A 24,886-nucleotide genomic window follows, 5' to 3' on the forward strand; every position below is an offset into this window, starting at 1 on the left:
CATGCTACGAGCTAAATGCTAACATTAGCATTCTAAAATGCACACATGCTAACATGCTGATGTTTGGCAGGTATAATGTTTACCATTTTCAACACACTAGTTTAGCATGTTAGCCAACGTCCTGTGATTCGGATCCACTCCAACCAGTAGTTTGTCCGTAGTCCTGTTGACAACCAGATGAATGTACTAACAGAACCGAAAACAGAACCTTCATGGCGGAGATAATTAGCACAAAACACAAAGTACAGCTGATGATGTCATTAGTTTAGCAAGTTTTTGGACATGAAAGTATTTATGGTGCAAGATGGAAAGTGAAGGGATCACCAAATGTAATACAACTCATCCTGAGGGGAACATGAATGTCGGTACCAAAGGCAATCCATACAATAGTTGTCATTTCACTCAAAAACATGAAACATGAACCTCATGGTGGGGATTGAGGAAACGTCAGGAGATCACCAAAGTCATTAGGAATGTATATCTGTCTATATGTCTGTCTGTCTGTCTGTCTGTCTGTCTGTCTGTCTGTCTGTCTGTCTGTCTGTCTGTCTGTCTGTCTATCTAGGATTAATTATGAATATCAATCCATCCAACAGTCTGGATCAAACCGCCAACATGGCGAAAAATGTGAAATGACTTTACACAACATTACAGGCGTCTGCTAGAAGTTCAGTTGTAATCCCTTATTGCGTACGACCAACATTCTTAAAGCGGTAAAAATGTCCAAACACTTACAGGGTCAGTAGAGATAATAACCCTCACATCTTCAAATGATGTCTATTCCTTGTGTGTTATAAAGAAAAGCATTCAGGAGCACTGTGACGGCTGAATTGAGTTTTCCGCTTTTATAATTTCCACATCGTCCTCATCAGAATAAGAAATGTATCTTAAATTCACTGCGGTTATGTGAGGACACTCATTCTGGATTCTCATTTTGGACCGACATACAACCACAAGGCTTGGTTTATGTTACGAAATAGAGAAAAAACATCTTCGAATTGCTCTTTTTGTTTGACCAACATACCAAAACCTCCCAAATATTAAATTCACTATCATAGACGACACATGAAAACAACAGTTTTTTTTGTCATATTTGCAACTTGATATAAACAAATTATTTATTAACAAAACTGTTGCTGAGTAATCTTCCGCCGATCAATGAATCAATTATCTGACTGAGTAGTGGGATTATTGTACATTTTCATTAATGATTTCCCGTGATGTCTGTAGGGCTCAGATCAGCCTCAATAATCTCCAGTGTATCCGAGAACATGTAATGCACTTGACAAATGACCATGATTTGCTTTATGACGTCGGGATTTCTCTCCCTGATCTTGTTATTGTTCGATAGACGGAATGTGCGGAATGCGAGTGTGTGAGTGAACTCGGCAGGAGCTGACACTCGACATTAGATTTATGGGTGGAGATTATGACCCTGGGCACTCTGACAGAAACAGAGAAGAAAGACAGCAAAGCCAAGGCCAATGGGAGAAACGAGAGGTGGAGAGAATGGAGCAAAGGCCATGAAATGAAATGAGGTGTTTGATCTCCCCGGGACAGGTCGGGTCTTACCGGTGGAGAATCTGATCTGATGAAGAGCCTATGAAAGAATGAAAACCACCAGCTGCACTGAGCATCCATAATGGAGCAGGAAACACTTGCTCGTTGTGATCTGTGTATTTACTCATCACACCAGCATCCTTTCTCTGTCCATTCCATCAGTGTGTGAATATTCTCCCCCTTTTCTCTTTAAATTCTTTGAGCAACACAGTCGGCAAATCTCACCTAAGTCTACACTCTTTGTCCAAAAGTTTCCTTGGGAGGCACTTGGCTTTACTCTGGGTCTCTGTTGTATCTTCAAATGTTTCCTTTATTCTAATCGATGCACTCGGAACAGTGGAAAGGTATCCGCCTGCAGACGCAAAATAAGAGCCTCTGAAATGAAACTTTCCCCCCTCTTTCATTGTATGTGGTTGCGTCTTCGTCTGGTTTACCTGCAGTTCTTTGATCATGACAGCCTGCGACTGTGTTTGATTCCTGCGTACTTTGACAGTTTGCAGGCTGGCAAAAGGCCCTCCACTGTCTGAAGTGAGATCAGAGGAGATGGGGCCTGAAAAAGCTGGCGTCCAGCTGGGAGAAGATCAGAAGAGACACAAACTTTAGCGAGAGCCATTGTGAGGTGCACAGCGGCTGCTGGCTCCCATAACTTTTCCCTTTGTGTGTTTTTTATATCGCTCTCTTCTCCATCTCTTATCTTCTGCTCAGAGTGTTGAATGGCGCCGTTAAAGGTCTGTGAGGTTTTATCTGATTCTGACAAAAAAAGACACCTTGTCGGGTGTTCCCTCTTTCAGCTGTCTCTTGGGGTTTGGGCTGGTGTGTGTGTGTGTGTGTGTGTGTGTGTGTGTGTGTGTGTGTGTGTGTGTGTGTGTGTGTGTGTGTGTGTGTGTGTGTGTGTGTGTGTGTGTGTGTGTGTGTGTGTGTGTGTGTGTACACATTCACAATGGTGCACATCTCCTTTTACATTGTAAGCATAATGCCATGGGGACGTTGTTGTCATACTAATAAATACTAATCATAAAGAATACCTAGATAGCATGTAATGCATACTTTACATGCTATCTAGACAGTGAACATACCCAAGGCTTGTTCCAAGAGCATTTCTTCTCTATGGATTAAACTAAATCAAATATTTAGCATGTGCATGAGCTTTTTTGAGATCCTTAAGTGAAAAGAACAGTACAGATCAATCATTGCAAGCACTTTAATTACTGGCCATATTAGTTAATGTATGAAATGATATGATTATTTTACTGTGGAGCCTCAGTTGGGTGATTTGAGGAGACAGACTCACATGTTTGGTATGTGTGGTAATGGTGCCCTCTAGTGGTTTAATGACAGAACCAACTAAACCTTTCTTTCTTTTAGAGGCAGGTGTTATTTTGTGGATCTCAGGTGAGGTTAGTCTGTGAACTATCTCGGGTCCTTGGAAAGTTTAGGGGTCCCCAATCTAATAAATGCAATTTACAAGACATAGAAAAAAAGTTTCGTACTGAAGGTATCGAATGCATTAAACATTTCAATCATTATTTAATACTAGATTTCATGCGATTTGCACACATTTGCTACATAGACACACACACACACACACACACACATATATATATATATATATATATATATATATATATATATATATATATATATATATATATATATATATATATATATATATATCAATACTGGAAAAATATCTTCATTGATTTCAAATCTATCTTTACCCAAGTATTGCTCTTAAATACCATGTGTGTGGTACTTATACTTTGTTTACATATCTCCATTTTAGTTTACCTTATACATTACGTGTATGTCTTTACAGTGGTGGAAGGTAACTAAGTACTGTACTTAAGTAAAAATTGAAATACTTGAGTATTTGTATTATATGCTACTTTCTACTTCCAATATATCTCAGAGGGAAATAATACATTTATCAGACAGCTTCAGTTACTAGTTACTTTGCAAATTCATATTCATATATTCAATACCAAATATAGTCAATGAATAAATGATGATGTTATTATGTCAATAAGGCTTTATCGGTCCCCAGCAGTATGTAAAGTAATATTTCAAATGTATATGAATAAATGAAAACATGCAACATTAAAGTGATGCACACATTAATGCATCAACTATCATAATTCAATAATTAAATATATATTATTCTGCATAATGAGTACTTTTACGTTTGTTACTTTAACCCATAAGAACCCGGACCGATTTCTACTTTAGGGGAAATTAAGGGGAACATAACACAGACTGAATAGACCACATAAAACATATTTCTTGTCACAGTCTTGATTTTTGTATATCCTGTTTTATTTTTGAAGTGTTCACTCCCCCTTATGTCATGTCTAGTTGTCTGTGTGTTTCCCTCTCTGATTGTTGATTTGTTCCTCCTGTGTCCGTTCACCTTGCCCTTGTGTTTTAGCCTCTCTCCCCAGCTGGGTCTCGTTCCCCTCGTTAGTGTCTGTGTGTATATATCCCTGTCTTTCCCAGTGTTCCTTGTCAGATCGTCATCGTCTCCTTGTGCTCACCGTGTCATCCTGGTTTGTCTTTTCAGTTTACTGTTTGCTTTTTGTTATTTTGTAAAGCTTTTTGGAATAAAGCACTCTTTTTGTCTCCTCGTCTGCCGTCTTGCATTTGGGTCCTCACCAGTGCAGATGAAAATGTCAATAATATCAATTGGTGCTGCCTAATCCAACAGATTTGCATGAGTTTGGCTGTTTCACGCTGTGGCCTCGCGCCAGTGAATGACAGGCATCAGTAATCGATCGACGATGCGCGCGTTCTGCTCGAGCCGCGCTAAAGATCCTCCATCTGCATTCGCTTTCTCTACTCTACTGTTTCAGCTGCATTCAGGGTCTGCTCGTCTATTGAAGAAATGGCAACAACAGTGAAACTGAACACCGGTGCGAAAATGCCCATTGTGGGACTGGGGACATGGAAGGTGTGTTTATTATTTTATTATTATTATTATGTTTAATACTACATCGTCCTACCTAGCGTTAGTTAATAGTAACTTTTTAAATGAGCTAGCTGGAGGTGCCAACAGAAAGCATGAATGGAGACTGTTAATGTTCCATAAATGAGGCGTTAAAACTCATTTTCTTCGGCATCCCTACCGATATATCAATATAAATTCGACAGTAATTGCATTTTATTTGACAAAAGACTGTGGTTTTTTATTTTATATCACAACCAGAACTGATACAAACCGTGGCTAATGCACTCCAGCAGCCGGTTTCTAGAAACATGACTAACCGTCGTGTGCAAAACTGCTGGGTCAAGTTACCATGACTTAGCAAGCATTATTGAACTATTATTTTTATTCAATGTAAGCAACACAAATCAATTCAAATGCTGTTTCAGACACCAACTTTTATGTAACTAAATCCTTAAAGCGCTTGCTTTTTAACAGCCTTTCATGTGTTGACTGTAAGGACAGCCCGACAGTTTAATATTAGCAGCATTGCTATCTATAATTATAAGAGAAGGCTGCTGTTTCCTGCTTTACAGCATATGTGATTTTCATCCATGAAATATCTAATAACTGGTGCAATTATGAATATTCCAAAATATGAATTGGAGTTGGTCTCAGGGAGCTGCACTGTGACTGTCAATTTCTCCTTAATAGTAAGGATAGATGAAATGCAGAGGGCACGATACCCCTAGGATACTATTAAAATATAGTTTAACTAATCTTATGACCCTTTTCCAACCAAATAGTCCCAGTCACTAATCTCGGACGACATCAGGAACTAAAACTCCCTCTTACACAAGAGACAATGGCGTCATATAAATAAGTATTTACCCTGTTTTTATGATGGCACAGTACGGTAGAAGAGTGTTAATGGATAGTAGTTACACTTATTATACCACAGACTATCCCTGTGTTTTCCAGTCTCCCCCCGGCAAGGTCACAGAGGCAGTGAAAGCAGCCATCTCAGCGGGATACAGGCACATTGATGGAGCGTACATCTACCAGAACGAGGCAGAAGTGGGAGAGGGTGTTCAGGCCATGATCAAGGATGGCGTTGTCAAGCGAGAGGATCTTTTCATTGTTAGCAAGGTGAGTGTGGGTGCAGAATGTACACACGCATACATTATTATTATTATTATTATTATTATTATTATTATTATCCATCCATCGCCTACCGCTTATCCGGGGTCGGGTCACGGGGGCAGCAGCTCCAGTAAGGAACCCCAAACTTCCCTTCTCCGGGCCACATCCTCCAGCTCCAACTGGGGGATCCCGAGGCGTTCCCAGTGAGGAGATATAATCTCTCCACCGAGTCCTGGGTCTTCCCCGGGGTCTCCTCCCAGCTGGACGTGCCTGCAACACCTCCCTAGGGAGGCGGCCAGGTGGCATCCTTACTAGATGAACCACCTCAACTGGCTCTATTATTATTATTATTATTATTATTATTATTATTATTATTATTATTATTATTATTATTATTATTATTATTATTATATCTTCAAGTAGGCATTGGATCTGATGTTGCCTGTTTTATTAACTGTGTGTAATTCATTTCATAGCTGTGGTGCACTTTCCATGAGAAGTCCCTGGTGAGGCAGGGCTGCGAGAAGACGCTCGGTGATCTTAAACTGGACTACCTGGATCTCTATCTCGTGCACTGGCCCATGGGATTCAAGGTAGATGCACTATTGTCTTGTGAGCAGCGTGTGTATCTTTGACACAGTCTCCAAAATTATAATGTCCTAGTAATGTGGTGTAAACCAGAGGGATATTTATCCCTTGTCATGTACAGGCTGGCAGTGAGCTTTTTCCCTTGGACAGCGCAGGACAGACTATCAGTGATAACACTGACTTCCTGGAGACGTGGGAGGTAAGTTCAACTGACAAACCACTCCCTTGTAGCAAACTTAAGATTAAAACTTGTTGTGAATGAGCATAACAAAAAAACGTAGGTGTGTGTGTATTCTTTCCAAGTGTGTTTTTATACTCAATTTTCTCAGGGGATGGAGGAGCTAATGGATGCTGGTTTGGTGAAAGCTATCGGTGTGTCCAACTTCAACAAGGCGCAGATTGAAGCCATTCTCAACAAGCCAGGCCTCAAACACAAGCCCGCCATCAACCAGGTACACTGGAGAAAAACATAAAATAACATAACCACTCTCTCAAATTCAAATGGCTTTATTGAAATGACTATAACAACATGCAGTTTTGCCAAAGCATTGTACATATATTGACAATTACAACAGATACATATACATTTAGTATATACAGTTATGTGATATATACTTTTTAAACATTGTGCAAAATGTCAATAACAGAATTTATATTAGAGAGGGAATTATGACCTGACTAACTCCCCAACACCAGCTCTAAGCAGCTTCTAATACATCATTAAAACTATTCATGCAAACATTTTAATTAAATCGACGCAAATGTATGAATAAATCATTCATTTATTTGCTAATTACTTGAATTGTGTGTTTTTATGTAAATAACCACTACAGATGACAATAACAAAGTAAAAGGATAACATTTAGAATTCTTTACACTGACTTCGGAGGGGTTGAAATGATTTTATTCAAAACCCTGATACGATCCTGAACCGTGAGTTGTGTGCTCCGTTGCTCCCCTACTTAAAGGGCAAGGGGCCATAATGGCATCATCTGTCTCCTCCTACCAGGTTTGAGAAATAAATGTCTTGGTAATTCGTAACTGGCCACGGCAGCGTCCCCTCAGGCTGCACCAATTAGCTGAGGTGACCTTATATGTTTGCTGCTTTTCAGAACCATCCTTCACCATCAATGTCTTGTACTATCTGTGCTTGTTGTATATTCGATTGTCTCCTTCTGCCCTCTGTCACTAAACACAGAACAAAGGACTCTCGTATATTGAATAAGAGCAAATTTATCCCATAGAAAGATGTCCTATCAGTACAGTAGGCAGTTTGACGCCACTGTAAAACCATATGTCTGAAACAGTTGCACTGCATTGCATCCCAGGAGTTTGTGTGTGTGTTCCATTAGGTGGAGTGCCACCCGTACCAGACCCAGGAGAAGCTGATCACCTACTGCCACTCTCAGGGCATCTCAGTGACCGCCTACAGCCCCCTGGGCTCCCCTGACAGACCCTGGTGAGTTGTGTCAAGATAACATAACACAGGATTATTTTTGTGCCTCTCTATATCCCCACACTGCTGCAAAGTGGCTCATATTTGCTGGAATGCTGATTCAGTATTATGTCATATCCCTTTGGTTAGTTTTAACTTGTGACTGAATGTGGTTCCTCTTTTTCATTAAGTAATTACCTTTTGTTTCCCTTTTGGTTTTGTCTTTGACATTTGTTTTACAGAGATGATTTAATGTCTTTTAAAGCTCTTATTCCAGTTGATAGTTAGACCCTTTTTCCACAACGGCCCCACCTCTGTAGCAGTGTTTGATTGTGATTAAAGGGAAACACCACCTGAATTAAGATTCCAATTTGTTATTACAATGGCCCCGGAAAGTTCAATCAATATTTCGAACATGGAGCCAGAAAACAGAAGCAAGTCTCAAACTTGTGATGGCATCAAGAGTAAAGTCTGGAGCTGCTCCATAGACATGTATACCCTAAATGAGCTTCATTCTACTGTGGTGTTGTCAGTGCTTGAACAGAAAATACATTTTATACTTGATGACATCAACATTCTAGATTTGGGTTTACTAATGTTTTCGGACTTAGACGATAGGAACAACGTGTATGAATTTTGAAAATGTGTGTAGTTCCCCTTTAAGTTAATTCAGAGTTGGCCCTTCTCTGAGGTGTTTTCTACCTTTTGATTGTCAGCAAATAATGTAATGTGTGCAGGTCCTGTATATAAAACCGGATGATTGTTCTTAAATTGCAGGGCTACACCTGAAGACCCCTCACTGCTGGAAGACCCCAAGATTAAAGCCATTGCTGCGAAGCACAGCAAGACGCCTGCTCAGGTACAGCATGGAATAAATTAGTAATGAAACTGAACTAAACTAATCTTAAAAATAGTACATGTGCACACTTAAAACCGAACGCTTGGTCCTCTTTTTCTCTTGAACGTGCAATCAGCGAGCACGTGCCTCTCGCTGTTGTGACCTCTCATCACGTCCACATGTTAATGCCCTGTCTCCCTCCATACCAGGTCCTGATCCGCTTCCACGTCCAGAGGAACGTGATCGTGATCCCCAAGTCGATCACACCTCAGCGCATTCAGGAGAATTTCCAGGTAATTAGCTGAGAAATAGTTGGGATGCTTTCTCGGATTAGCCCTCGGTGTGCCTCACTCACTCTTACCCTTTCTGTTTAAATCTTTGCAGGTGTTTGACTTTGAACTAACCGAGGAGGAAATGAAGACTATAGTCGGGTTTAACAGGAGCTGGAGAGCCTGTCCCATGCAATTGTGAGATCTTAGATTGTGATATATTCTGTGTTTAGAAGATGCCGTGTTAGGCAACCTTTTTTTAATTTCCCAATTCTTGTTTTCTTCTCCCTGTAGCAGCTTGAAGCACAAGGACTATCCGTTCAACGCTGAATACTGATCTCCCACAGGTGTTCAGAGGGTGCTGGAGTGTCTTCCCTCTGGGCGGCTCGCTTTACTGTTCTTTTAGAGCAGTTTGCAAAGTTAGTGTGGCCTTGGATAAATATTTAGATTTCATGTTCCATTTCTTAGAAGCAACTTTAGTTTTCTGTGTTTTCTCCATGACAACCAGCAATCAGCTTAATGCACACTCCTAAAACGTGTTTATGTCCAATTTATGATGCTCATTCAATGCAAATTAGGGCCATGAGGAGCACGAGAAAAAGAGTATTGGTATCCTTTCCTTACATGGTCATTTTCTGTTATGTAACTTTAAATTACAGAAGAACCTAAATGTGTGCCATAGTAGAGATTATGTATTTTTAAATTGAGTAACGGCTCTGATTTAGGGATTAACAATTTACAAAATCCTGGTAAGTGATTTATTTGTAGTGTGTATGATGTTTGTAGTAGCACTTGACAAAACTACCTACAGTAAATAAGTCATAGAAAGACGAAAAGATAAAGTCTGTGTTTAAATCAAAACATGTTATTCATAGCACTAATGTGATCATACTTCAAAACACTAATCATGTAACGAAACCTATTTATCTTCCATATTAACAAGTTTATTTTTTCTACTTGCGCGGAGGCGTTAGTGCCTTTGCATATAAGTTTGAAAAGAAAAATTAAAAGGACTGTTACCTCTGTGAAATGCAGAACATGAGACCTCGACTTGTCGTGACTAAGTACTTCCCACTATCACCTGTGAGTCATACATGGCACTTTTGTATCATGTGTGTTAATGCTGTTACAAAACTCTTTCACTTCCCGCGTCAGCAGCTTTTGTTAAGCATCGAAATGAAGTTCTGTGGGAGGAAATAAAATGAGTTGGTGCAAAGTTTGTGCATGTATGTGCCTCTTTGACCACTAGGGGAATGAACCAATGAGCTGCTGCAGATTAACAACTAGCTGAAAAACAGCCATGAAAACAGCCTTATTTGCTTCCTCCAAAATAAATCAAGTTGACAAACTGAACAATAATGACAAAAGCATGCAGACCGTTACGTCCCCTAAAGCTATCAAATAGGTAATGGGTACTTAAAAACCTGCCAGGTCACTGCTCTGGTTTTCTTTACTCTTATTATTACCCGGTGATGAATATAAACCCTCTCTGCAGCTATAGGAGGGTCATTTAGTCACATTTTGGACAGCTTTTGATTTTTGGCCTATTATTGCTTAACAATTAATATTAGTTTGTGTTCAAAAGTAAGACAATTACAGATATAACAAAACAACATTTTGTTCTCCTGGAGTGCAAGAAACTGAGGCTGCTAACGAAGGGAAAAGTTCAACATTCTCAGGTTTGACTCAGTTTAGCATTAACTTGAAGAAAAGTGTAACAAAATGTTAATATTGTATCAGGTCAAACAGCTACCACATTCTGTGGTGTGCGTCATATTCCCAAACTTATTTTTTATTTTACTGTTTATTCCTATTTTAGTAGTATTTCCATTTCCTGCTACTTTATACTTCTACTCCACTACAATTCAGAGGGAAATATTGTACTTTTTAGTCTCTTAGAATTCTTTTGATAACTTGTCACTTTTAAGATTCAGATTAATATAAAAAAATATCAACACATTATTTATCATTTAATATTAAACCATATATATATATATATATATATATATATATATATATATATATATATATATATATATATATATATATATATATATATATATATATATATATATATATAAGTTAAAAAAGAAAACTGCAACATTAAAGTGATGCATCAATAATTATAATACAACATTACACATATTATTCTGGGCTATTGTGCAGAATAAGTACTTTTTGCACATTAGATACATTTTTAATTCTAATTCTTTTTAACTTTTACTTGCAACAGAGAGTTTCTGCACTTCTACTGAAGTGAAATCATCCTCCACCGCAAAGCATTTATAGTGACAACATTCACCCTCCTTTACACCGTGTCAGATGTTGCCCCACACATTTGTATTATCAAATCCACCAACATATAATGAAACAGGATGTATAAAAGATTAGCTGCGTGTAGATTTTGAATCAAAAGAAAGCTTGATAGTGGTTGTAAGGTAGAAACAGTGCAGCCGTGTTGTCTGATGAGCTAGTATTCTGCAGTCAGCGGGAAGTCTTTGTGTGTTGAGGTCCTGTGGAGAAAAGAAGAGGAACACACTTGAGCTGATGATGATGGGTCCAGTAATCTGTAGCCTACAGGAACTCCGTTACATCTGCTGACGTCTGTTATCGTCACATCGGTCTGTTCGTCTCCCCGTCTACTCGCCATTCTATTGAGAATGCTCTTTTCTCTTTGAAGCTCAGCATGGTCTTCATGTCGTCTTCACTCAACTCAAAGTCAAACAGCTGAAAGAGAAAGAAGACCAACGGTGGACGAAATACTCGAATAAGTGAAAGTAGAAACTAAAACAAAAGCTTATCAGCTGTTGAAATGTACCAGGAAGTTTTCCTTGACCCGATGGGGAGTTACTGACGTGGCAACAACAATCACATTCCTTTGGAAGTGGAATTTGATGAGAACCTGGTGGGAAAATAAAAGCATGATGTGTTATTCAGACATCTTCCTGAACCTCAATGCAGTTTAATTTCCCATGGTTAGAGTTTAGAAACAAACCTTTTCATCCACCATGTGACAGCTTCCTCCTGGCTGACTTCTCTTATGAAGCGTTACATCATTTTAGTTTTTTATTTTATTTCACAAAGCAGCTATATCCATTTTGGGAGGTTTTCCTGTGATGGACCTCTTACCAAAAAAACATTTGACATATTGTGCTTCCTTAGCAATAAGAATAAAACACAATATTCAAGTGTATTCTAAGTGTCCCCTCACAAAACTAAGCTTTGCATTCCACAGTAAACACAATACAAACAAATATTTAATGGCCTTATTTTTCCCCAAAAAAGAAAGTTCCTGTTCCTTCTCACCTGTGCTGGAGTCTTGTTAGCTTAGCTTAGTTACTTGTTAGCAATGGCCTTGATTTGCGGTTCCTTATCAGCTGAAGCCCTTTTGTAAATAAGAACAACAACAAAAAATAACACTTGATATGCTTTGTGTGAGCTGTGTGTATGTTCGGTGACGCTGCCTCTCACCAGGGTCTGTCAGGGGAGCCCAGGGGGCTGTAGGCGGTCACTGAGATGCCCTTTGAGTGGCAGTCGGTGATCAGCTTCTCCTGGGTCAGGTACGGGTGGCACTCGATCTGGAGGGACACTTGAACGCTTTAGCTTTTATTGCCTTCCTTCTATGCGATCATGTCGCACTACGAAGGTCTAGTGTCGTACCTGGTTGGTGGCAGGCTTGTATTTGAGACCTGGCTTGTTGAGTAGCGCTTCCATCTGGTCTTTGTTGAAGTTGGAGATTCCGATAGCCTTGACCAAGCAGCATCCACCAGCTTTTCCATGGCCTTTGAGACACATTACACACTAGTGTTAGCAAAGCTTCTTGTTTCACAAACCTAATATATGTCCATATTTAGTTTGATTTCAAGTGCCGGCAAGTCAGTTGGACTGTCAGTGCTTTTGTAAGAGTCACTTAAATTACCTCCCAAGTGTCCAAGAAGTTGCTTCCATCAGAAATGAGCTTGTTATGCTCATCAGTAGGAAAAAGCTTCTCCCCTGGCTGCAGTGGCAAGAAAGACAAAGAAAAGATTAAAGTCAAAACATGAAGTTTGGTGAAATGTGTTTCATTCTGATTCCTTACTTATTTTCTCATTAAGGAACACTATTAAAGGTGTAGTCAGTGATCTAACTTTCAGGGAATATTCTCATCGGCCCGGTAGCTGTCCGCTCGGCGTGTGAAAAAGAAACCTCTGTGTTCATACACTGAGAGGCAAGGTGAAAACATTCTTTTTTTTTGTGGGCAAATTTCTCCAAAACTTAAATGGATATTCTACTTATAATTATTTTAGCCTGAACTAAATTATTGAAAGTCTTGCCTTCTTTTGGCTAAGGCCAGCTTAAGTCTTCCGTTCCTCTAATGAGATTTTAGGATCGGCTCTTTTCAGAATTCTCTGAAATTCTCTGTAAAGTTTGCATCATTATGAGAAATAAGCTAAAGGTTGATGCTGCTGCTGCTTTCACCACCGACGGATGTTTTCTATGGCCAGCACAGGACAGTGGTATACCACCATACCTCGGCTCCCATGGGGAAATGCATGAGGTAAAGGTCCAGGCAGTCCAGTTTCAGGTCACAGAGCGTCTTCTCACAGGCTTTCCTCCCCAGAGATGGGATGTGGAAGATGCACCACAACTATAAAACAACAACAACAACAACAACAACAACAACAACAACACACTGTCAGTGTAAAGTGTTGATGTGGGTCACATTGAAGGAGAGTGTAAAACAGATAGATAGATAGATAGATACTTTAATCATCCCGAGGGAAATTTAGGCATCCAGTAGCTTAAAAGACATGATACATTATACATGTATTAACATTACACACACCCCCCTCCCTCCATTAAAAAGTAAGTACAAATATGATTTAAAATAAGCGATTTTTATAAATGTAAAAAAAGAAATTATACATTTTTACATTTTACAAATGTAAAAATACAGACCGTTACAAATAATTACAAATGTTGGAATCCCCCGGCCATCACAGAGGAGTTGTACAGTCTTATGGCCAGGGGGACAAAAGAGTTCTTGAGCCCGTCTGTGGAGCAGGACAGGGACAGCAGTCTGCCGCTGAACACGTTCCTCTGCCGGGTGAATGTGCTGTGCAGAGGGTGGTGGGCGTTGTCCAGGATGGATGACAGTTTATCAAGGATCCTTCTCTCTGCTACTGTCACCAGGGAGTCCAGCTCTGTGCCCACTACAGAGCCAGCCCTCCTCACCAGTCTGTCCAGCCGCCCTGCGTCCCTCTTCTTGTTGCTTCCTCCCCAACACACCACAGCATAGAAGAGAGCGCTGGCCACCACAGACTGGTAGAACAATAGTTTTTTTTCAGATTTTGAAGGACCCCAGCCTTCTCAGGAAGTACAGACGACTCTGCCCTAACAACAAATATTACATGTTTTCATGACTTTGCACAAATTCGGCTTGGTGTTTTATAGGCTTGTCATCCCTCTGAGCAGCATATGAAGAATAAAGGAACATATGCACTAAAAGATCCAAGAGGGTATAACTGCCTGAGAAAAAAAAGAATTCCTAATAAATAAATAAAGCCTCTGTGCGTTTATTGACTTTGGCTTTACATGGCGTCATGGTATAATGAGAAGGGTTATGTAACATGTTGCTTGTTCTTATCCATGGTTGTTAATGTTTAAAAGATGTGTAGTTTGTGATGTTTGTTTTTTCTTATTACAAGTACGATAAGACGATATGTCATGTGTGCAGCATTTGAGTTTTGTATTGTATCGTAATACCGCACCTTACTGACGATGAATAGATCCTCCCTTTTTACCACTCCTTGGTCAGTCATGGCTTTAATTCCAGCCCCAACTTCTTCTTCATTCTGGTACACGTAAGCACCATCGATGTGTCTGTAACCAGCACTTATCGCCAACTTAACTGCCTTTCTGACCTTTCCTGGGTCCGCCTACAGCCAGAGGGGGATTCAAAAACAAGCATATTTCAGAAACATATGAGCATTAATGTAGTGAGTAAAATATGTGACTGTCTTGAAAATATAAAATGATAAGATGTTAATGTAGGGCATGTTGTCGTTGCTGCTACAATGTTGATAAACCCTAACTGACTGAGGTTTGTCAGTTTCTTGAGTTGTGACTGAGTTTTCTGCGGACATGGCAAAGTCAGTACGTCCAATGCAAGACATGGTAAGGTGTCTGTGACAGGAAAGAAAAAACAAGAAGAAGAACCAAACCACCACCAAGAAAAACCATGTTCCCAGACCCACAGTAGGCATCTTTGCTCCATTGTTGAGAGTAACTGAAGGTATCATGTTGGATCTTCTGTTGCAGTTGAAGCAGCATCAATAAAAAAAACAAACAGCTGTTCTAGCCAGCAGACTGTCCTCCACTCCTTCCATTGGCAACAGAGGGGAGAATGAATCAGCACAAATGGTTTTGGCCTTTAGCATGCAAAGTATCTGCATTAAGTAATAAGTGCTTTCATTCTTTCTAAACCTTGAGTCAGGCACAAGGTTTAAAAAAGATACAATCGTCATAGTACATCCAGGGTTTCTTTTTTAATTTGTAGTCTGTTTTTACATCATTATTTTTGAAAAAGGAAAAGTCACAATATTCCTCTTATATAAAGAAAAAATGTCAGTCATGTGAGTACATTCAGGGGTTTTGCTGCTAAAGCTGTACTTAGTACAAAGTCTGCTTAGTACATTTCCCAATGAAGGGTGAGTTCGGAGATGTGGTCCGAGCAAGGGCGCCGGAACTAGAGGGTTAGGAAGTGGGGAAGGGGACAATGGCCCGATTTGGCATAGCGGCTGGTGGGATCCCATCGCAAGACGGTCTCTAGTTAAACTCTGTAAACAGATACCTGCGTATGAATACAGAATCTGTATCCGAGTATTGACCAATCACGTTTGAGCGAGCTCTGGTTGCATGCAGGTGGACAAACAGTGTGGGGAGAAAAAGAGGCGGAACCCATTGGCCGAAATGTGTTTGACGATTTAGCTTCTAAGTATCTTTGACGTCATCTCTAACCTCCAACTCCAATTCTAACGTGTCAAGTCTTGGCTGATGCCCCCAGAGACTTATTGTTGTCAGAACGATGTCAGCAGATACTGTAGTTTAGATCATGTAACAAGCGAGGTGATACAGTCATGACCAATATCAGCTTGACGGAATTTAGTTCTATAACTGGAGCAGTTTACATAAATATTCTTAGTTTACGCATGTCGATATGCTCAAACCCTAACACAGGTACATATTTGGATATTTTAGGGTGGATGGTGGCATCCACCCTAATTGTGTGTATTGTTTATCTATTCTCCTGAATCAAGATCTAATAAACCTTCAGTGTAAGCCACGTCGGTCTCCATCAGCTCCATTGGTCTCCAGTTCTCTGCTCATTAAGTGTTAAAGGGCTTCTGATTAATTGAGTTATATGCTTTTTAATAAATAAAGCTAATTTGGTACCCAAGTAAGGTTGTTCTTTTATAACAGAGCATAGACAGAATGTCAGGGCAGTTCTGGACTGCTTGGGGTTAATATCACATATGTTGGCTACAGATCGTCACATCAAACAAAAAGCTAATTAAGCCATTAATATTGATCGCACGGATGTGGTTTTGCAGCTTGAGAAGTTGAGAGGATCGGTATGAGATGTCTCCGCATTTCCTGCTGTCAGATCTCGTGGACAATCAGCTGGATTGCTTTAGGGCAATAAAGATTCTCCCACTTTGTCATGTGCTGGTCCCATTTTTTTTTTTTTATTAATGCTTCCTGTTGTCCACGCTAAGCATGGCTGAGACAGTATAATTGATTAAATTGTTGTATTTACCCTTTAACATTTTTGTCTCAATTTTAGCTATTACATTAAAGGCAACCTGGCAAGCTATTATGTTCATCCACACATTTGCACACTCTCTGCTCCATGTGTGAAATGTGCAGTCAGCTCACATGTATTTTCTAATCTGATCAGGTTTGAGTTTAAAAATGAAAAATTAATAACTGCTCTTTTTACTATGGTTACTACAAATAGATATAAATATGCTCTCCATGCCATTATATAACTCTGGATGCTATTTTAAAAAATCTGAATGACTGTCTTTTTTGCAGTTTCCTTCCCCTCACACAGCTGCTTGCCTCTGTTATGATAGTACGCCCTCTACTGGAGTTTATCTGGAATAACAGGAGGTCTGCAAAAAGCACTGAACTGACAAATTATATCATTTTTAACACATTTCCTCTGCCAAGTACAAAACACAGACATTTGCTCTTGAAACTTTTTTTTAATTCATTCTTCAAACATTATGCAGCCAATCAACATTCTCTCTCTCTCTCTCTCTCTCTCTCTCTCACACACACACACACGCACACACACACACACACACAAAGTGCAGACATAAGACAATGACATGTCTATGAAAGGTAGGCAACATGAAGAGCAAAAGTGCTAAATATTGCACGTTATGATCAGTTTAGGAAACTTTAGACCATTCAGCTTCACTGGTAGATGAGCCCAGGCTGGGAGAGGACACACACTTTGCCTGTTGCTAAGTTTACCAGCATTAGTCACGAGACTGATGTTCATATTTTCCTACCACGACTGAAGTGAAGGTAGATGCAACTCTGCAGGAAGAAACTAAAAACGAGGTAACAGTTGATAATGGCCACAATGCACACATCCCAAGATGTGAAGCTCCTTTTTCACAGAAATATTTGATGCAAGTGCTTTAAATCAAAATGTGTGACTTGAAATGTGTCATTCTTTTTTTTTTGTACAATCTTTAAGATAATGAATAGAAACCGAGAGAGAAAATGTAAGAGTTCAGACACTTAGCTTAGATGAGCCTGGTTTACATTGGCGTTGTAGAGAGCACAATAACAGTATGGCCTGAATAGCTGCAGAATGAATGTTTCTGTGGTGTTTTAATGAATCTTATTGCCTCATTGCTCATTGCAACCTGAGGCCATACCTGAGTCTAATAGCTTGTACCATCATAAGTAAACATAATGAACCAGGAAAACTAAATAATGGATTGTGCAATGAGCAATACTGCAAGTGAGTTATTGCTTGGAAGCAGCCCTTAAAATCAGGTCAGCTTGGATATTTGTTCCTAGAGGAAATTACAAACAGAAAATTACAAAAGCCACACTGAAACCATTCTCTATTCCACAAAATGATAAATTAGCATTCAATTTCAAAACCACAACCACAAACCCAGCGCCTGCTCGTCTCAGGAGCAGTCAGTGAAGGTGGTCACCATATTGCCCCTACGCTGAGTCACTGTCCTGCAGTGCTGCTTCCCCGAGCCCTGGAATCTGCCGGCCGTCCTGGAACTGTGTGTGTTAAAGGAGAACATCTTCTCCAAGTCCTCAAACATGTCATCAAAGAGTCCTGGCCCGAAGCCCCCCTGCTGAAACTGTCTCTTCTGTCTGTTCATGGCCTCCCGATGGGCCTGGAAGTGGCTGTCAAAGTGTCTCTTTTGGTGAGCTTCATTTTGGGTGTGGAAGTGGTGTTGGTGTCGCTGTTGCTGACCAAATGTGTCAAAGTCTTTGAAAATGTCATCAAAGTTGAAAGACTGGTAGTGCTGGTTGAAGTTGTAGTCGCCTCCTCCTCGATGGCCCTGCCCTGGTGACGGGCCATGGCCCAACTGGTCGTACTCTCGCCTCCTCTTATCGTCTGATAACGTCTCATATGCTGGTGGAGAAAAAGACACATTACATCACTTGTTGTGCCAGTTGCTACGACACTTGCTGCCCAAAAGTTTTGGAATTTTTTTAACACTTCAAGTTTAATCTTGAGCAATGTAGCGATATATTTCTCATGTATTTATTGTAAAAACAAAAGTGGAGCTCCAACGATTAGTCGATCGACAGAAGAATAAATCGGCAACTATTTTGATTGATTTATCGTTTCTCATCTTTCATGCAAAAATGGCAGAAAATTCTATACATGTATACAATTTAAAATACTGTAGGTGTTACTAACTCTAGTTAGGCACCTGTAACAGACAGCAGATTAAATGGTTGACCTTTCCAGTGCCATTTTCTTTAATTAAAGGAGAAGATAAATAAACGCATTTAAACACTCAGCTGTCATCATGATAGCTTATGTCATGTCACAATAGAAACAAAACAGGCATGAAGATCCACTGTATCATGAAAAACCTTTGATGAAATTTATATATATATCTCAATACTGGAAAAATATCTTCATTGATTTCAAATCTATCTTTACCCAAGTATTGCTCTTAAATACCATGTGTGTGGTACTTATACTTTGTTTACATATCTCCATTTTAGTTTACCTTATACATTACGTGTATGTCTTTACAGTGGTGGAAAGTAACTAAGTACTGTACTTAAGTAAAAATTGAAATACTTGAGTATTTGTATTATATGCTACTTTCTACTTCCAATATATCTCAGAGGGAAATAATACATTTATCAGACAGCTTCAGTTACTAGTTACTTTGCAAATTCATATTCAATACCAAATATAGTCAATGAATAAATGATGATGTTATTATGTCAATAAGGCTTTATCGGTCCCCAGCAGTATGTAAAGTAATATTTCAAATGTATATGAATAAATTAAAATTAGCTCCAACCTTTGCAGCTATATATATATATATATATATAGCTCCAACCTTTGCAGCTATATATATATATATATATAGCTCCAACCTTTGCAGCTATATATATATATATATATATATATATATATATATATATATATATATATATATATATATATATATATATAGCTATAGCTATATATATATATATAGCTATATATATATATATATATATATATAGCTATATATATATATCTCTATCTATCTATCTATCTATCTATCTATATCTATCTATATATATAGCTATATAGCTATATATATATATATATATATATATATATATATATATATATATATATATATATTATATATAAAATATTATATAAAATATTATATAATATAATATATATAAATATAAATATAAATATATTCTTATTTCCCTTTGCCCTGGAAATAAGATAGTGACTTGCTTACCCTCTGCTATCTCCCTGAAATTGGCCTCCGCGTTTGGGCCCTTGTTTCGGTCGGGATGGTACTTCAGGGCCAGCTTATGGAAGGCCTTCTTGATCTGGCGTTCCGTGGCGTCTTTAGGCACTCCCAGTATGTCGTAGTAGTCCCCATCGGCCAGGATGAACTCTGTGATCAGCAGTATATGCACTGCTAGCAGCAACACCGACTGCGCTGTGGCCATACTGCTGCTTTTGGCACCTTTGCTACTGTGAAGAGGGCAGTTTGACAGCTCGGTTAACCGCGTTTCACACACCCCTGACACGCAGGAAGGCTTTCAAAACACTTTAAAACTTCAATAGTCGGGTTCTTTCTATTAAATAAACAGCCAGAATATAGGTTATATGACGTATAAAACATTACTTTGTTAGCTAGTTTCAAGAACATGACAATTAACTGTTTAGTGGAATATTACAGAAACGTAAACCACTACGTTCAAAACCCTTGTTATTGATACTCCTCTGTTTGTTCTCAGTTGCAGTTAGTTAATGCGTATTTTTTTAAAGAAGAATTACCTGGAGACGAGGTGACAAACTCCTAAGGATACTCCTAACAGCCGCCAACAGCTCCAGCTGATGCGAAACAAAAGCTAGCGATTGTTGACGAGCTGCATTCCTGAAGAAACACCACGACTCGCAACGCTATTGGTCCATTTCGTGACTCCGTTCACTGTGATTGGTGGAAACAGTGCGCACGTGGAGAATGGGGATAGTCCGAAAAGAAAACAAGCGACGGAAGAGTGTAAACTGCTTATACTTCCGTCTTTGCTTTGCCCTAAATGTGGCATTATCGGTTAAGGTGTGAGCCGTTGACATGTTTTCAGCCCAGTAAATTGTTATTTCATTGATATATTTACTTTATTTGTTTGTTGTTGCATGAAATAGGTGATGAATTCATGTACGCATTCTTGTTGTATTTTATTTCCTCCACGTAGTTGTGTAACCGTTTGTAATCATAGATGGTACGTTAACTATCTTGTTAACAAACCGGAGGAAACGTCATCTCTGCTACGAGAACTACAACCCGGAAGTTACATTTTACGAGCTGGTTTATGTTTTCAAAAATGTTAGCAACAAACGTGTGTCTGTGAAGCGTTTCCATGTAGTTTCACTGCAGATATGCCCCGTTACTGCGCTGTGAAAGGTTGCAGAAACCGCGGGGGAACTACATCTACACAAGACAACAAGAGAATTAGCTTCTACCCGTATGTTGTCTCTTTTCTCTCTATTGTGTCTCAGAGTTTAAACGTTTGTTTGGTTTAGCTGCAAATGCTTCTTCTCTGTTAGCCTTGGAATCCTTATTGAAATATAATAGTACTCATAGAGACAGTGAGACATTAACAATAATGTCATGTCAAGTAGTTTATAATGTATGTCATAATTACCTGGGTTTAAAGGTACAAGAGGAGACTGAATGTGGAGTAATGACAACGTTAGAAATGATGCAACGTAACAACTGATACTGAAACCATGAATAGATTAAATTGCAAACCAGTCCTTTAATCCCCCCCCCCCCCCCCCCCCAAAAAAAAAGTTTTCCCTTACAAGACAAGTCCAGGCTCCAGAAATGGGTGGACAACATGAAGCGGGAGGAGTGGGCCCCCAGTCGACATCAGTACCTTTGCAGCGAGCATTTTACGGAGGACTGCTTCGATATTCGATGGGGCATCCGCTACCTGAAGAACACAGCCATACCGACCACATTCCCCTTCCTTGAGGATGTATGTAGGCCTATCTGTCTTTTCTTCCCTGTCTCAGCCATAGTTCTCTCAGTTCTAGCATGAAGTAAGGGCTTGCTGCACATCGTGAACTTAAATCTCAACCAACTTATTGGCATTTATTTAAACCTTTTCAGCTTGAGGAAGAGCGAAAGTAAAATGCCAACCAGTGCAAGATCGCACTTTCACTTGTAGAAAATACTAATGCGTTTTCATCGGGATTTTTTGATGTGCAACAAGCCTGTTCTTAATTTTCTATTATTTTGCATTGCCTGTGATTGACCAGACTTATCTTCTTTTATTTCAGGATGGAGAGAAAAAAGTTACCACCATTAAAAGAAGCCCTAAGGTCAGGACTTTAGACATTGAGCCTGCAGGATTTGACTCTCCTCTCAGCCCGAGGCCACTAATATTGAGAAGAACATGCAAAAAGGTCAACAGCATTGTTGCGGAACACACGGAGATGGTATTTGAATCACCTCTGGTGTCGGACACTGGGCTCTGCTGTCATTCAAATCCGTCAGAGATACGGACTGCTGCTTGTGAGTTACCAGGTGACAGTGCAATGCCAACAGCGTCCTGCCTCGCACTGTCCCAATGCGATGAGCCCCATTCTGAAGAGCAGGCGGACTCGATCATGACTCTGTTGTGCTGTGAGTCACTGGGCCCTTTCTTGGACGGAGAGGAACACGTGGATGCAGCTGCCCTCCAAGCAGCTCTAGGCCAGACTTTTAGCTTTGTCCCTGTGGAAATAGTCAAGGACAAAGCCTGCTTTTTGGAGGAGAGGGGACCCGTCGACTTGGAGCACATTTCTGTTTACGAGCACTCGTACTGCAGACCGGACACGGACAGAGATCAGCTTTGGCGTAAGATGTTGAGTTTGCATGCAAAGATCTTGGAATTGGATCACAGGGAGGAGAGCACCGTGAACAAGATCCATGCTCTGGAGACTGAGGTAGCCCTCCTGAAGAAAGATGGTGCTGTTTTTATAGAGAAGCAGAACATTTTAGAAGATTATATATCATCCGTGTTGCTCTGAGTTTGAAGCTGCGGACTCTGAAATGAGATTGTGGGTGTACATGGATATTAGCCGTTACCATTGAGTCACTTTTGCCAACATGTTGCACATGCTCCCATCCAGTGGTGGAATCTAGCTTAGTACATTTACTCAAGTACTGTACTTGAGCACAATTTCGAGGTACTTTACTTGAGTATTTCCATTTCCTGCTACTTTATACTTCTTCTCCATTGCATGACATTTTTACTCTATTGTCATTTATTTGACAGCTTTAGTTATTTTTCAGATTATAAATATAAATCAATTTATACACTATGAAGTATTGTTATAGATTTATATATTGTATATATAATATAACACAAGGCAGCTGGTAGTGTATAAAGTAATTAAAATGAGCTCCACATTTATCAGCTGCAACATTAGTGATGAATGCATCAATAATTATAATCCCATAATAGAATGTATATATTTCTGAAATGGACAGTTCTGCGTAATATTAAAATAGTATTATAACATACTTTTACTTTGAGTACACTGGTATTGCTAGTCTTACTTAAGTAAAATATCTGAGTACTTCTTCCACCACAGCTGCCATACACGAAGCACAAACTGTCTTATAAAACTTTATTGGTACTCATTGTTCTGCGACTTTGCTCTCTTATCCAAACTATAATAGTCCTTTTTTCACAACAGACATTTTGGCATGTCGCTGTAGTTATTAATACTGTAACTATTATCAGTAACGTCGGTGTTTTTCCTGCTGTGACAAGTCGAAACGACTGCTGTGTAAAAGGCTTATTGTATATGTTAATGTCTGTTTTTGTCCACATGGTGGCGCTGTATGACGGTCTTCAGAGGGAGCGTTTCAACGCTTCACTGAAGCATCGATTGTTGGACCGATACATACCTGAGAGTTTCTGTCACGTGTTTACAGTTTTTACATGATTGGATCTCATTTGTGATCAATACAGTATCCTAACTTATCAATGCCTCACCATGAATCATATCGGAAACCTTTTTAATTCCTTGATGCACAACTGGCAAAAAAGATTTCCTCTTAACCTCTGGTATTAATTTATCTGGAATAATTGTTTCCTGTTTTGTTGCATTTTAACCTAGAAATCAAATGGATTTGTATTTGTACTTTATATAATGGATCTGCACAAAATAGTCGAAAGCATGTGCATACTTTTCTTTCTTTTTTCTTTCTTTTATTTAACTATTTTGTTCAGGTCCAATACATGAAATCCATTTCAATTCCAGGTTTTAATGCAACAAAATAGGGGGAAAAAAGCATCAAATGTGGTGGAAACCTTTGCAAGAGACTGCACTGCTTGCTGCATTAATACACATGAAAGCAATTATTTCGACTATGCCTAAAAGACACAGTTCACACTAACTTTGGGGCCCTAGGATCACGAGCAATCATGTCCGTGAAAGTAGAGGCTCAATTTAATTCTGAGCTGCGTGTAATTTCCAGTTGATCCCTGTCGTTCTGTGCAATCTCCGAGTGAGAATATTCTGCTTCAGAGAAAAATCTGTGATGAATTTACTTTGAAGTAGAATAAAGTGTACAAATGTGTTCCTTAAAGCATGCGCTTCTCTTGCGTTTGTGTCCACTGGTGATTGTTTTACACCCACAATGACATGAACATGAACCAGCTGCAGGATTTATCTCCCACTTTTCCGCCCTTGGGATCTGAATTAGTCATCATAGTATTTTGGCCAAGTGAGATACCTAATCCTGTTTGAAGCAGCTTTGCAGAATGAAATGCGCCATCGGCTGTGTCTGTACTGTAGCAGGCGCTGGTCACAGAATCTGTAACATTGTCGTTTTAAGCCTCATCTGTGATGATAATATGAATGAACTGTGTGGTTGTGACAAAAGAAAAGACAAAACGTGTCTGCGTTACATCAAGACTTTAATAACTCTTTATTTAGACTCTAAGGGCAGTATACTTTCATGATGGAGATTCAGCTTGTGAGGTCATTATAATGATATTTAATGTGATGGAGGCAGCGAGGGAGGCTGAAATGGTTTCAAATGAATAACAAAATGATTGAATTGCACATAAAATGCATTTGTGAAGTGCTATTTCAAATGTTCTCCATGGTTTTGAATTACATGAAAAGGTGACGAGATGATCGAAGAATGAACCTGGGCCCAGAAAGGATTATTAAGAGAAGGGATTCTCATCAATTTGTAATGAAATTAATTAGTTGTAAGCATGTTGCTCCGCATCCCGGCGGGCAAACAAAAGGTCATCACAGTGACGTTTGTCTCTTGGCGAGAACCAAATCCTTTAGAGATGAGTGCAGCTCTCTATCAGAGTAATGATACGCATGTTTGTTT

The 24,886-nt window shown here is 39.4% G+C and overlaps 3 protein-coding genes and 1 pseudogene across 5 annotated transcripts; 2 read left to right on the plus strand and 2 right to left on the minus strand.

The window, feature by feature from the left end:
• Nucleotides 1-4,056: 4,056 nt before the first annotated feature.
• LOC115028391 (aldo-keto reductase family 1 member B1-like) lies at nt 4,057-9,969 on the plus strand. 3 transcript variants are annotated; one of them, XM_029462161.1, is made up of 11 exons: nt 4,057-4,103; nt 4,407-4,504; nt 5,459-5,626; nt 6,097-6,213; nt 6,330-6,407; nt 6,538-6,660; nt 7,561-7,667; nt 8,421-8,502; nt 8,691-8,774; nt 8,866-8,948; nt 9,045-9,969. In XM_029462161.1, exons 2-11 carry the CDS (start codon nt 4,439-4,441, stop codon nt 9,085-9,087), a joined length of 951 nt encoding a protein of 316 aa, XP_029318021.1. In that variant the 5' UTR covers nt 4,057-4,103; nt 4,407-4,438; the 3' UTR covers nt 9,088-9,969. The 3 variants fall into 3 exon arrangements, with proteins under 3 accessions (XP_029318021.1, XP_029318020.1, XP_029318022.1); XM_029462160.1 differs by having other exon boundaries at nt 4,063-4,103; nt 4,262-4,504; XM_029462162.1 differs by lacking the exon at nt 4,057-4,103 and having other exon boundaries at nt 4,127-4,504; nt 9,048-9,969.
• A 1,115-nt stretch (nt 9,970-11,084) lies between these two features.
• On the minus strand, nt 11,085-15,031 carry LOC115028392 (aldo-keto reductase family 1 member B1-like; annotated as a pseudogene).
• Nucleotides 15,032-17,412: 2,381 nt separating this feature from the next.
• LOC115028092 (dnaJ homolog subfamily B member 9-like) lies at nt 17,413-20,439 on the minus strand. Its single transcript, XM_029461497.1, has 3 exons — nt 20,314-20,439; nt 19,766-20,007; nt 17,413-18,411 (listed from the first exon to the last, which is right to left on the minus strand). The coding sequence occupies exons 2-3, from the start codon at nt 19,980-19,982 to the stop codon at nt 17,948-17,950; spliced, it is 681 nt and encodes a 226-aa protein (XP_029317357.1). The 5' UTR covers nt 19,983-20,007; nt 20,314-20,439; the 3' UTR covers nt 17,413-17,947.
• Nucleotides 20,440-20,826: 387 nt separating this feature from the next.
• Nucleotides 20,827-24,124, plus strand: LOC115028090 (THAP domain-containing protein 5-like). Its single transcript, XM_029461493.1, has 3 exons — nt 20,827-21,002; nt 21,332-21,518; nt 21,823-24,124. The coding sequence occupies exons 1-3, from the start codon at nt 20,917-20,919 to the stop codon at nt 22,552-22,554; spliced, it is 1,005 nt and encodes a 334-aa protein (XP_029317353.1). The 5' UTR covers nt 20,827-20,916; the 3' UTR covers nt 22,555-24,124.
• The last annotated feature ends 762 nt before the right edge of the window (nt 24,125-24,886 follow it).

The sequence above is a fragment of the Cottoperca gobio genome, chromosome 23 (genome assembly GCF_900634415.1).
Source record: "Cottoperca gobio chromosome 23, fCotGob3.1, whole genome shotgun sequence".
Lineage (NCBI taxonomy): Eukaryota > Metazoa > Chordata > Actinopteri > Perciformes > Bovichtidae > Cottoperca > Cottoperca gobio.

Bases quoted from the DNA above. Each gene is read 5' to 3' on its own strand.
- LOC115028391 (XM_029462161.1), top strand. From the start codon at position 4,439: ATGGCAACAACAGTGAAACTGAACACCGGTGCGAAAATGCCCATTGTG. The intron at 6,408-6,537 runs GTAAGTTCAACT...CAATTTTCTCAG, and splicing joins ACTTCCTGGAGACGTGGGAG to GGGATGGAGGAGCTAATGGA. The intron at 7,668-8,420 runs GTGAGTTGTGTC...CTTAAATTGCAG, and splicing joins GGCTCCCCTGACAGACCCTG to GGCTACACCTGAAGACCCCT.
- LOC115028092 (XM_029461497.1), bottom strand. From the start codon at position 19,982: ATGGCCACAGCGCAGTCGGTGTTGCTGCTAGCAGTGCATATACTGCTG. The intron at 18,412-19,765 runs GTAAGCAAGTCA...TTTCTCCACCAG, and splicing joins TTTCAGGGAGATAGCAGAGG to CATATGAGACGTTATCAGAC.
- LOC115028090 (XM_029461493.1), top strand. From the start codon at position 20,917: ATGCCCCGTTACTGCGCTGTGAAAGGTTGCAGAAACCGCGGGGGAACT. The intron at 21,003-21,331 runs GTATGTTGTCTC...CCAAAAAAAAAG, and splicing joins AAGAGAATTAGCTTCTACCC to TTTTCCCTTACAAGACAAGT. The intron at 21,519-21,822 runs GTATGTAGGCCT...CTTTTATTTCAG, and splicing joins CATTCCCCTTCCTTGAGGAT to GATGGAGAGAAAAAAGTTAC.